Source organism: Crinia signifera, chromosome 4, assembly GCF_055691185.1.
Source record: "Crinia signifera chromosome 4, ASM5569118v1, whole genome shotgun sequence".
NCBI classification, from domain to species: Eukaryota; Metazoa; Chordata; class Amphibia; order Anura; family Myobatrachidae; genus Crinia; species Crinia signifera.
Window position 1 is genome coordinate 16,431,445 of NC_139220.1, and position 12,898 is coordinate 16,444,342.

Here is a 12,898-nt window from a genome sequence, read left to right on the forward strand (position 1 = left end):
AACATATGAAGACAAAATAAAAGTGGTGATAAGAGGACCAGGCCGCAGATGGGACAAGTAATCCACCAAAACAAGAACGGTAATGCATACGGACACAGTTCCCGGAATGAGGTTCGGTCATATGTTAGGATGACGGGGCAGAAACCTAGGTTATTAAATGACCATTATGGTCCACGAGTGGCGGAAATTCAGCATAGACTGGACCTGGGGTTACACTAGAAGAATAGGCCAATGATACAAGGACAAACCTGACCAATCAGAACTCATGACAGTGACCAACAGCATTAACAAGGAGAGGAATAGGTGCGGGAGGTGGCGATGAGGATTCTCCATTCCTCTCCTTGCATAGTTCTGCAATATTCCTATGAGTATCTGCTCATTTGTATACAATGGATTACAGTAATTACACAGTATCTGCCCCCTACTGTTTGTAAGCAGAAAGTACGTTGAGGGTGAACTCTTCCGTACACAAATAAGACTAAAATCTCCTATACTAACCGACGTGAAACAAAAGAAAATTAAGTTCTAAATATTTGTACAGTAACATGCAATTTACAGACCGGTTAAGTGAATACAAACCATTCACCAAAAACGTGCCAAATATAATTAAGTGACCGGCTTTAACAACCAGTCAAGCGTTGCTAACGTATTCTTACTTAGTAACGATACACTGATTTAATTAGTCGTGGTTTCATTGTGAGGACACCCAAAATGATATTACGTGCTGCACGGCACCTGGACTGGGCTACGCATTACTGTTTGATGAGTCCCTGGACAATAACATGAATCATCCAGATGCTGCGTGTAAATGAGACGCCAGACTGTGGGAAAGGCTCGGAGAGTGACCCCCAGACCTAGTGCGACAAAGGGGATGTTCCTAACTAGATGCAGGGGGCAGGTGGCGCAGATTACACAATGAGAGATGGGACCGGAGTCTGTTCCATTAATACAATTATACTAAGGGAGACTGGGAGAATTCAGCTGCTTTCTGGGGAATAGATGAAATGACCCAATCACGGCTCATTGTGAATCAATATAGATAAATGTGCGCTTTAAGGATTAGGTCATCTTTGTAGTGACCTTAGAAATGACAACAAATATCCGATTGGCTGCAGAGTTCAACCGCAACGTGTGCTGCACATTTCTCTGGACACCAGTGCGGCTCAAAATGATCCTGGGTAGGATTTGCCTGATTTATGTGAAATTGATACCAAGATAAAGGTGAGTGAAGGGGTTAATGGTTGGTTGGGGAGGTGGGGGGGTGCTGTTGGAGTGAGAGAATCACAGACACTGGACTTAAAATACAAGGGCATCCAGCAGCAGTTATTCAGCGGCAGCCGGAGCATGGGACGGGGGGAAAACAGGGAACTTTTAAAGTTGCTCATTTTTATATGGCCTCCGAAGGATTTTTAATACATTTTCAAATTGCCCTTGTAAGAAAAAAAAAAGGTTCCCCACCCTGGTTCTAGAAGATAATAGATAGCATCTGATTGGTTTCCTATAGCAACACCACATATGAAATAGAACTCCCATTTTAGTAAACTTCTCCCAAATGCCATCGCCAGGGGCGACCGACCATGCTTGTCATGCGTTACGGTGATTTAAAGGGACGGAGTGACCAATTATTTAGTGTGCTCAGTGGCTACAAGAACAAACCCCCAGCTGGGCAAAAACAAGCGAGACGTCGCCGGACGAGTCGAGCCCCAAATATAGTGTACGGAGACAATCGCCACTTCAGCCCCACAGGACAACCGCTTCCTGTCAGCAATTTACATCTGACATATAACAGAAAATTTATATTTTTAATTATTCCTTTATTACCAAATTGTGGGCGGAATCTGACAGCTTCTGAAAATTTATTCTGCAATTCTTAGCGGAGGAGAGAGGGGGAAGAATGATTATTCCATAAAACAAATGAGGGCTGAGCAATCTACCATCTGCCGCTCGGTGCAGAGCTGGCAGTCACGCTACGTACCTCCCTCAGGTCATTGTCTAATCGGAGGTGCTCTGTATGCTGCCGCTGACGGTCCTTCCTCCGCTGCGCCGTGGCGTTCCGGCTCACCCAGCGACTGTGGAAACAAGGCGAGGATTAACGGAGGCATACTGATGAGGGAAAACATTTCACACCACAGGCCTCGTGCTGCATCAGACGTGTCTGGGCTGCGGTGTAATACATCTCTAATCAAGTACCCAATACTGGTGCCAGGAGCTGGAAATGCATCATCGTAGGACATTTATACACCGTCTGTGTCTACTGTGCTGGGCAAAACATAACATTAAAATGTATTGCGGGAAAATACTGGAATTAATGCACAAGGAACAAACCATCCTGCAGGGCAAGGTGGTGGTGGTGGGGAATTGTGTATTATTTGTGCACGCAGGGTAAATACTGGCTGCTTTTGCATGCAGCCCACAGATGCTCGTCGGCTTTATTTTAGCACTGCAACTAAAAAGCAAAATCTGTACATGGAACAAAAAGGGGGAGCGCGGGGTTCATATATGAGGTGATGAAACGGGTATGGCTCATTTGGTCGACGGTCATTAGGTCGACATGGTTCTAGGTTGACACAAGCATTAGGTTCACATGGGCAAGGTCGACAGTCAAAAGGTCGACATGGCGGTTTTCACTTTTTGACCCCGAATGTCGACACGGACACCGATACGTAGCACCGCTGCGCTCGCCATGCTTCGGGAACACTATTTTATTCTCCCACCACGCCCTAGTGGATGGTCGTGCATGAAATACCGCCTGTCGGCACATGTCGGCTCAAAAAACAGTGAATAACCCCATGTCGACCCTTTTACTGCCGACAAAATGCTTGTGTTGACCTTTCAGCAAGGCAACCTAGTGGTGTCGGCCTAATGCCCGTTTCCCGACGAAACAGTGGAGAAGTGAACCAAAAGAGAAGGTACCAATCACATCCAGTCATATAGTGAAAGGTGGAAACTGATTGGTTGATATGTGCAGCCCCTGCATCAGGACCTGATGAACGCACTTTGGGGCGTGGCCTAACCATAACGATTTGACTGACAGCCACTTCCCCCAAAACCGCTGCAGAGGACTCAGTGGGAGGGATAAAGGCAACAGAAAATACACGCAATCGCATAACAGAACCTTTATAAAAAACCCTCACCAGGTCTCTGGAGCAGGATTGGAGGAAACGAGACAATGATGCGTTTGTAGCGGCACGGTGTATGGAGACGGGATGTGTAACGTCTCCTAAAAGCAAATCACTTACTTGTTACTGATTGGCCCGTTCACCAACACGTCGGACTGCAGCTTGGGGAAGAAGCCCTGCTCATATTTCCCTTGTCCGATTTTCATATCAAGTAAGTGTGGGTGGATGGCCGTGTGATCGATCTTCGTGAGTCGCTGCTCAATAGACTGCGCTGTGAGATGGAACGAAGCAAAGAATCATCAATAACGTGATATGCAAAAAATTAGCTCTTTTGCCGACACTCGCCATGACGGGCAAGGCAAGAATGAAACCGGCGTCCAATCCCTTCCATCACACTAGAACAATTGCAACTCCGCAGCGCAACATACGTTTCAAACAATCCTCAAATCAACCTCGGTAGTTAACCCAGGTGACGCAAAGCAGCTGCGATTACTGGGGTGCCGGTGTGTAACAGCTGACAGATTTTGGCACCGGGTACCAGGCACTAAGTCACGCTGGCAGCAGGGGTTACAGCTGTCACCCTGGTACGCTGAGCTCTGCCAGCTTCCAGGAAACCCATCACTGTGTCATGTCTGTAATAAGGCAGTTGGGCAACGTTGCAGAAATACTTTAATGCTGCTTTTATTGGTTCCAGAACCCCAGGCGTGTGACGATGCCTGTCCTGTGTATCAATAATCATTAGAAGGCATTTGGTTCCGCACAATAAATGACGCGTCAGTGTGACATCACTGGTTATTAGGCGACCGGCATTGAACCAGTATCCAAAATGGCTGAATGCGATGCGAGGAGTAACGCTTTTAAGTATCAGCGCAGTAAGGCGTATTCAGAGCTGGTTGTAAAGCAGACACAGGATAACTTTACATGCTGCCCTGCAGGGGGTCAGATGTAACACATGTGTGCAGAATAAAGCTGTGTACACACGGTGCAATATATTGCTCAGTGTCCAGTTTTCATCAGCGACTAGAGATATTCGCTGATGAACAGGAGACTCTGCTGGGGGAGCCGCATAGGGAAACAGCTGCTCCTGCGACCAGCAACCATTACAAGGCTGAACACGGGAGCGCGCATCCGGCTATTTAATGCTGCAGCACAAACAAATCACTGGCAATATGGCACCGTGTGTACACAGTTTTAGATTAATCTATATTGACATGTAATAATAATATTAATAAATAATAATAATAAAGTACATGCAAAAGCATCTGATATTTACCCTGCATGCAAACATAATGGACATATTTGTCCTCTTGCACTGCAGCAGGGCATGTCCAGGCGTACCAGAGTTACCTGGATTTTGTATTTTCTCTGCTACAACTGTGGGGTATATTAAATGAACCTCAGCGAGCTGCGATGGCGAGCTGCGACGGCGAGCAGTGCTGATCGGTTGTGGGTCAGTATTCAACATAATTCTTTACCTGCGGAACTCAAAACCAAATGTAGCTAATCTCTGGAGAGCAAATAAACCTAAAAACTGGTCCAAATTCGCTCCGCCGGCCGATGGTGAGGGATTGCGTAAGTGCAAACCACTGGTGCGTACGGTGGGGCGGCGCTTACCAATGGCTAGGCAGCGAATGTACGCTGATTAGTGAGCAGATCTGAATTAGGCCCTCAGTATCTTACGCAATGTTAGGATGAGGAAGTGTGGCCTGCGGCGAAGCTTTCTAACAAAGCGGTCTATGGAGGATTAGCAGGTTACCTGACAGAACCAGTTATTACACAAACACGCTCCCCCGCCCTGCAGTGCAAGCGGTGTTATGTGACGCCTGCAGGTGTGTGGAAGTCGCAGCCCGTCAGCGGTGCTCTCGCCATACACACAGTCACACATGCGCAAACCCCGGACATTGGGGACTGGGCCAAATTTGGATCCAAACCCCTTTAAAATAACAAAAAAAACAAAACACCCCCCCCCCCCCTTATAGGTGACTTAAATTTGTACATTTTCAGCGCCGATCGCCAGCGTTAGCGCAGATTCCAATCCAGGGAATAAGCATAATGCATTACACAGTTAGGCCCGCCCCCCGACTCCTATTGGCTTAACTGTAATGCATAAAACGCATTGTGGCACACCGCTTAAGGGGTTAAGTTTAGGTTAGTTTAGTATCTGACATGACGCTTGCAGGCTTTGGAATAAATCTTTTGAGGAGGATATGGAGTAAAATGAGCTACGTACCGGCCTCTTTTAAGGTGGAGCACGCCTGGTAGGTAGTGGTTCGGATTACTGGCGCTCTCACATTGTACATTCGGATCTTGTCGATGCGCGAGTCGAACACGCGGAGCAGAGGGTCCTTCTCCTCCCACAGAGACATGATTTTGTTGTCTATAAAAGTGGCAAACATCTGCGTCTCTATAAATCGGGAGAGGAACGGGAGGTAGGGCTCCGGCTGGTCGGACAGGAACGAGGCCTACAATTGAACAACAAATCAGATTTGGTTCCAGTAACGCAGTGGTTCTCAAACTCGGTCCTCAGGGCCCCAACACCATTCACGTTTTCCAGGTCACCCAGCAGGTGCACAGGTGCATTAATTACTCATTGACACATTTTAAAAGATCCACAGGTGGAGCTAATTATTTCACTTGAGATTCTGTGAGGAGACCTGCAAAACTGAGGACCGAGTTTTGAGAACATATTGGCATCATTAGTGTTACATGGACACTACAAGGACCTCTACCACAGTGTTCCCCAAATCCGGTCCTTTGGGACCCGGGGACCCCCCAACACTGGTCCCATTTCACCTACAGGTGTAGTCATTACTGTCTGAAAAGATCCACAACGGTGGTGATTATTTCACTTGTGATACTGGGGATATCTGGAAAACATGCACTGTCAGGACACCCTGGGGACTGCAGTTGGTTAAGAAATGCTGTACCATAACACATACCTAACCACATACCTAACCACTAAAATGAATGTCCTCAAGAGAGATACAATGAGTTCTTCAATTCTTATATCCTTGCAGTAATATATAAAATGTGCACAGCTGTACTCACTGTTGCATGTACACTGGTGATGGAGTGGGTGGGGTTTCATACAGCCCACCAGCTGGTGAGTGTATACTGTAAACGGAGAGGGATGCAGGCACAGCTATACAGCAGGTAATAACCAGGTGTCTCATAGCAGGTAGACAGGAGACTTCAGTCTCCCACCATATTACTACCCAATATATACAAGATGGTGTCTACACATGTTCAGTAGTGATCTTGGTGGCCATCTTGGGGTAAGGTATGTAGCCTCCCTGAAGGACATGAAGACTGGTATTTGTGCAGTAGTGCACATGCAGGGTTTCAGGATATTAGATACTAGGACGGGACTTACGCAATATTTACTTATACGCACACGAAGGAAATCTAATCGCGTGGAACGAAAACAAAACTGGACCAATGAGAATATACTTTACTTTGTCAAAATTCTGCATCTGCTCTCGGTTGGTCAGCCAGGATTCCATGTCCTGTGCGCCTTGAATGACGAACACCTCGTACTCGGCAAACATCTGTGTGAAGCGGTTGGCGAAGACCTCCCGGATCTGAACGTTGAGTTTGTAGTCTTTGAGTTCCTTCTCTGTGCACTGGAGCTTGTGGTTGTCCTCCGTGTCCGTCAGGGGAATGCTGATGGTGATCTTCTCCATCTTTATGCCTGTCCTTTTAGTGAGCGCCTCAAGGCGGGCCATGGTCTCGTTGCCCTTGAGCAGCTCGTACATGTTAATGTTATGGCTGGATATGTTTCCGTTCTTTTTGTCATTGACGTAGTCATCCAGCGCCAGGCTCTTCAGCTTGGTGGCGCTCTCGCTGCAGTGCAGGTTGCCCTCTGGTGGGATGCCATAGCTCAGGAGGACCTCAGAGATCTCCTGGATAAATTCCAGTTTGTTGGGGAACTGGGGGAATTCCTCAGGTAGTTCAATGAAGTGGTTGTCGATATCCACAAAACAAAGGTTAGCCTGGAACGAGAAGGTCAAATAAACATCAGCAAATAAACCAGAAACACTGTATACAAGCGAACAGTCAATGGGGGTATCAAATCCCAGATTCCAACTGTCGCGACATCCAGACTGTTGAAATCCCGGCCATATGAGACAGTACATCGACAGTCTGTATTCAAAGTACCGACTGTCGGAAAAAGACTGTTGGAAAACGGCCATGAATTCGACAATCCGTGGGCGTTTCCCACAAAACAGATCTTCAATCCTGTCGTAATGGCAGCATTGAATAAGTGAGTTCCTATATATTAACCACACAAATGTAACACTTTCTGAAGAATTTACACACAGTTAAAGAGAAAAAGAGATTTCAAAAGACTTTACTGAGCAACCAATAATGGGGTTAATACAGTTTGTTCAGTTTTAGTGAAGCACAATGGAGCAGGATCCCTGCAATTAGTCACCCATCTGCCTGCCTCATTAATAATGCATGCTACATTTACATACAAGAGAACATCTGTAACTTTGTCTACATCACATGGACCAATAAGCCGGATCAGACCTCATTCTGCTGGGAAAAGGTGTTCAGGCTGCCAACAGGTACATGGCACTGAACATGGCAGTTTCATGGGATCTCACCCAGATTACACAAAGCCTGTATCTAATGCAGGGGTGGCCAAACCTGTCCTCAAGATCTACAAACAGTTCATGTTGGTCAGGCAACCTGTGGATCTATAGTAGGAATGAATGCAGCAGGTTTGAAAATGTGACGGTTAGTAATGACTGCACCTGTGCACCAGCTAGGTGGTCTGGGAAATGTGACAGTAATGACTGCACCTGTGAACAAGCTAGGTGATTTGGGTCATGTTAGTTGGGTAATGACTACACCTGTGCACCAGCTAGGTGATCTGGGAAATGTGACAGGTAGTAATGACTACAGCTGTGCACCAGCTAGGTTATCTGGGAAATGTGAGTTAGTAATGACTGCACCTGTGCACCAGCTAGGTGATGTGGGAAATGTGACAGTTAGTAGTGACTGCACAACACCAGCTAGGTGGTCTTGGAAATGTGACAGTTAGTAATGAATGCACCTGTGCAACAGCTAGGGGGTGATCTGGGGAATGTGACAGTAAGTAATGACTGCACCTGTGCACCAGCTAGGTGACCTGGGGAATCTGACACTCAGTAATGACTGCACCTGTGCATCAGCTAGGGGGTGATCTGGGGAATGTGACAGTAAGTAATGACTGCACCTGTGCACCAGCTAGGTGACCTGGGGAATCTGACACTCAGTAATGACTGCACCTGTGCACCAGCTAGGTGACCTGGGGAATCTGACACTCAGTAATGACTGCACCTGTGCACCAGCTAGGTAATCTGGGGAATGTGACACTCAGTAATGACTGCTCCTGTGCACCAGCTATGACTGCACCTGTGCACCAGCTAGGTGACCTGGGGAATGTGACAGTCAGTAATGACTGCACCTGTGCACCAGCTAGGTGACCTGGGGAATCTGACACTCAGTAATGACTGCATCTGTGCACCAGCTAGGTAATCTGGGGAATGTGACACTCAGTAATGACTGCTCCTGTGCACCAGCTATGACTGCACCTGTGCACCAGCTAGGTGACCTGGGGAATGTGACAGTCAGTAATGACTGCACCTGTGCACCAGCTAGGAGGTCTGGGGAATGTGGACCATTGGCAGATCTCGAAGGACCGGATTGGCCACCCCTGTCCTAATGTCTACAATCTAACGGTCATTTGTGTATACACTGGTGATCAGGTTCCTTCGCACCCTGAACAGGCAGAAGGCTGAAATAAAGAGCCAATCACAAACCAACTCTTAGAGGTAAATTTATGAAGATGGGAGGTTCTCTCGAAGATGGGATGTTGCCCATAGCAACCAGAGTCTACTTATTTAGCATTTTCTACAAGATAATACATATCATCTGTCTGGTTGCTATGGGCAACATCACATCTACAGTAAAAAAAAAAACTCCCATCTGAGTAAATTTACCCCTTAGACTCCAAACCTGCCTTTGGAAACGTGGGATAAAATACTGATCCAGCAAAACTCACCTGAGGATGAGCCAAGAAATCCTGAAAACATGACCTGCTGGATGGACTAACCCAGTGATGGCTAACCTTGACAGTCCAGCTGTTGAACTACACATCCCAGCATGCTCTGCATCAGATTTAGCATGGACAAATAGTAAAACTGTAGCAGGGCATGCTGGGACGTGTAGTTTAACAACAGCTGGAGTGTCAAGGTTAGCCATCACTGGATTGGAGAGCCTCCCACGCATCCTACAATCGCCAAAATATTTTAACGGGCTGTGGGTGCTCATTCTAGCACCCTGCATCTGCCACACCCTCTTTTCCATCTGTGCCGTCGTGTGCTGCCTGCTTCTAGCACACTCCTGTCTGTATCTCAGCACTAAGCTATAGACCAGGACGTGCTAGAAGCTCACTGATCTGGCCAATTGTGTCCAATTGATCAGATCATGGTGTGCTGACCCCCATCTCAATTTCTGTCCTTTTGAGAAGTCAGCCAGGGGACTCTCAGAGCCGGGACATCAGCGGATTCCGCAAACGCGGCGTGGGAAGGGAATATTAATGCGATTTCAATCAGTGTCTTTTGGTTCCGCTTAGACAGACACGTCCTTTAGCTGATGTAGCTGAGAAAACTACCCGCCAGCAGCACGGAGCATTGGTTACGGCGTGTCACGTGTCCGAGGACGGCGCTGATTTCCTAAACCGCTTATCTGTCGGGACCTTGCTTCACAGGCATTTTTAATTTCAACACTGCATGCTTATTACTGAATGTGAAAGGGAAGATTTGGAATGAGAAAGCCCCCCGGGGGCGATGCCGGTCTTCAAAAGCAGTTGGTGATTAGAGGAAGTACTGCGAGATTAGCAAACACCAGACCGTACGATAGCTAATGATTAGTAATGTATCGCTTGCACATAACTGCATTATATTTAGGGCTGCGATTGCAAGTCGCCTTTGGCCTGTATGGTAAAAGCGCTCATTATACGTAACCAAAACCAGCAGCGGCCAATTCATCCCATTAGGAAGTAAAACAATATTGATAGAGAGTGTGATGAAGTGGACGTCCCAGGATGATGAAGAGATGGTGTTTTCTGTATTATACAAAGGCGGAACAAGAAGAGATCACTTGGGAAACCATCCACGAGCACTTAGTCTAATTTAGAACAACGGATTTTAATGTTTTCTTCAATTGAAAAAATGACTCTTGGCAAAAGGGAAAATCACATTCAGCTGCGGACATCAATCTGTGGACCAGTCAGTCGCAGGCATGGAAGCAGCCCTTTTTGTGGGATGAACCAACATTCAGCCTATTGCTTCACCGGGAACAAGGTGACATCACTGAGGCTTCGTCTGGTTGGCCAATCTAGGCTGAATTGATCTATCTGCATTTGAACAAGGCGGTCCCGTATTGGTAGCTTGTGTGCGGCCTAGATCTATAAATAATTAAGAATGAACATTATCCCAGCGATTTCTGAGACGGCGTCGCAAAGGTAATTATAGTAAATGGTTGTAGGGAGGGCAGTATGGGCCGAACCCTGTTATTATGTCACTTTGCACCAATGACATCACCGTGACATGAAATACTGTGGGGCAGGTGATAATACAGCAGCCAATCAGCTCCTGTCAGTTAGTAGCTGATTGGCTGCTGTGTTAATCAACCCGCCCCTGTGTTCTCTACTGTTCCGATAAAGCTCCCCGTCCTGTAATGTACATCATCCCTTGCAAAACAAACAAGTGAAAGTCTAAATGTGGGATTTGGCAGCGAGCGGGGATGACCGTCACACGGAGCGAATCACGATGCGCACAGAATACCAATGAGAGGCCCGTTGCATAATCGTCACATTGTAAGCATGCATTATCCCCCAGCACAGCGGCCAGTGGTAATGACTCATTCTGTGCTGACATAACAGCAGACGCTCAGCTGTACAACACAAGACGTAGGCAGGACAGCCACTGCCGGGGGGGATATTCCTGCTAATTGTATCAGGCTATACAGAAACTACAGCCTGATCATTTTACTATCGCTGCATTACTGAGATTTTACCGTAATCGGCCAGTGTTGTAATTAGAGCACTGCCACTCCTAACTGTCACTTTTCAAACAGACTGTAATGGTCCCCATACACAGGTCGGACTAAGTCAGACCTGATTTCCCTTCATCCCTCCCAGCAGCTCCCCAGGATAGCTGCATACAACTCCCGGGGAGCTGTGTTAGTGGCGGGCAGGAGATATGAAAACTCCCATTCAAATGAATGGGCTGCCACTGATTGGCTTAGAGAGCCAACAGCCAATCTGTGGCCCCCATTCTTTTAAATGGGAGTTCTCAAATCTCCTGCCCGGCAACCTCCCTCCCTAGCTGCCAGCGGTTGGAGGAGGAAGAGGGGCGTGTTTTGGAGGCGCAGAGCTGGGATAGTTGCTCTCCTTCCTGTAGGTGTGTGCCCGCTGTACGGCACTGCTGTCACAAACCTATGCCCCTGATCGGAAGCGATGCATTGTGGGTGTTAATGGGTCCAATCCGATAGATCGTACGTGCTGCACGTATGATCTACAGATTCCAATGCGGACGGGAACACACATCAGGTCGGATGTCAAGCAGGTCCGATTTGTACAGTTCCCATCTGATATATCGGACCAATCCATCCAAATCTGACAAAAACAGACCAAAACCTGACCTGAGTGGGTGGTATTATATCGCTCTCCACTTTATCACTCATCAAATCTTAGCGCATCTCCCTATTAGCCTGGATTTTTCTCCTCCTTAAGTGCAAAGTCCGACCTGAGCTTTTACTGCACCGACTCAATGTTCTGACTCACAGACTGATCAGTAATATAGGCGAGAGGTCAGGGGAGAGGAAGGCGCACCTTAGCCCCCGGTTATATCACAAGCGCTTACATCACAGTTATTTAGCAGCACCTGCTCGGCCAATCGCACAATCCTGCAATTACTATGAATCACAGCAGTAATATACAGGTAATAATAGAGAAAAAAACACTAGGCGCCGTATGTACACACAAAAAAATACAATTTAATAACAACTTGTCATTTAATTCACAATAAAAACAATTAATTGCATGCATGCAAATTGAGGCTAAAACTGGGAATACACTTATTAACAATTGGTTCCAATTCCACTATAATTTCATACTTACCAATACTAGTCCCAGGAATGCAAAACATTTCAGAAAAGTTAATTTCACAAAGGAACAGCAACTTGCTGTCAATCCCTGCTGTGGGGAAAGTGTCCCATCAATTAGCGGTAAGATGGTAAGGCTTCACGCCGGGGTGAATCTTACCGCTAATCGATGGGACACTTTCCCCACAGCAGGGATTGACAGCAAGTTGCTGTTCCTTTGTGAAATTAACTTTTCTGAAATGTTTTGCATTCCTGGGACTAGTATTGGTAAGTATAAAATTATAGTGGAAGACCAATTGTTAATAAGTGTATTCCCAGTTTTAGCCTCAATTTGCATGCATGCAATTAATTGTTTTTATTGTAAATTACTAAGCCGTTATTAAATTGTATTTTTTTGTGTGTACATAAGGCGCCTAGTGTTTTTTTCCTCTATTCTCCTGTTTGTATTGAGGGCGGCATCCCTCTACCACAGGGCAGCCTCTGTACACGGCGCATCACAACCAGTCACTAGCGCTCATACCTTGCTCCTATACAGGTAATAATGCCAGTGATTTGTACATGCAAGTTATGGTCTGGCACAAACATATGGAGAATTCCAATGACATATCGCCTACATTGCT

The 12,898-nt window shown here is 46.7% G+C and overlaps 1 protein-coding gene across 3 annotated transcripts in view; it reads right to left on the reverse strand.

Moving 5' to 3' along the window:
- DENND5B (DENN domain containing 5B) overlaps positions 1 to 12,898 on the reverse strand; it is a 64,846-nt gene that overhangs the window by 18,399 nt on the left and 33,549 nt on the right. For all 3 annotated transcript variants that reach the window (XM_083181236.1, XM_083181234.1, XM_083181237.1), the window contains 4 exons: positions 6,575 to 7,111; positions 5,350 to 5,581; positions 3,240 to 3,390; positions 1,976 to 2,069 (listed from right to left, as the gene is read on the reverse strand). In XM_083181236.1, coding sequence (XP_083037362.1) covers positions 1,976 to 2,069; positions 3,240 to 3,390; positions 5,350 to 5,581; positions 6,575 to 7,111 — 1,014 coding nt within the window. The remainder of the gene's footprint in view (positions 1 to 1,975; positions 2,070 to 3,239; positions 3,391 to 5,349; positions 5,582 to 6,574; positions 7,112 to 12,898) is intronic.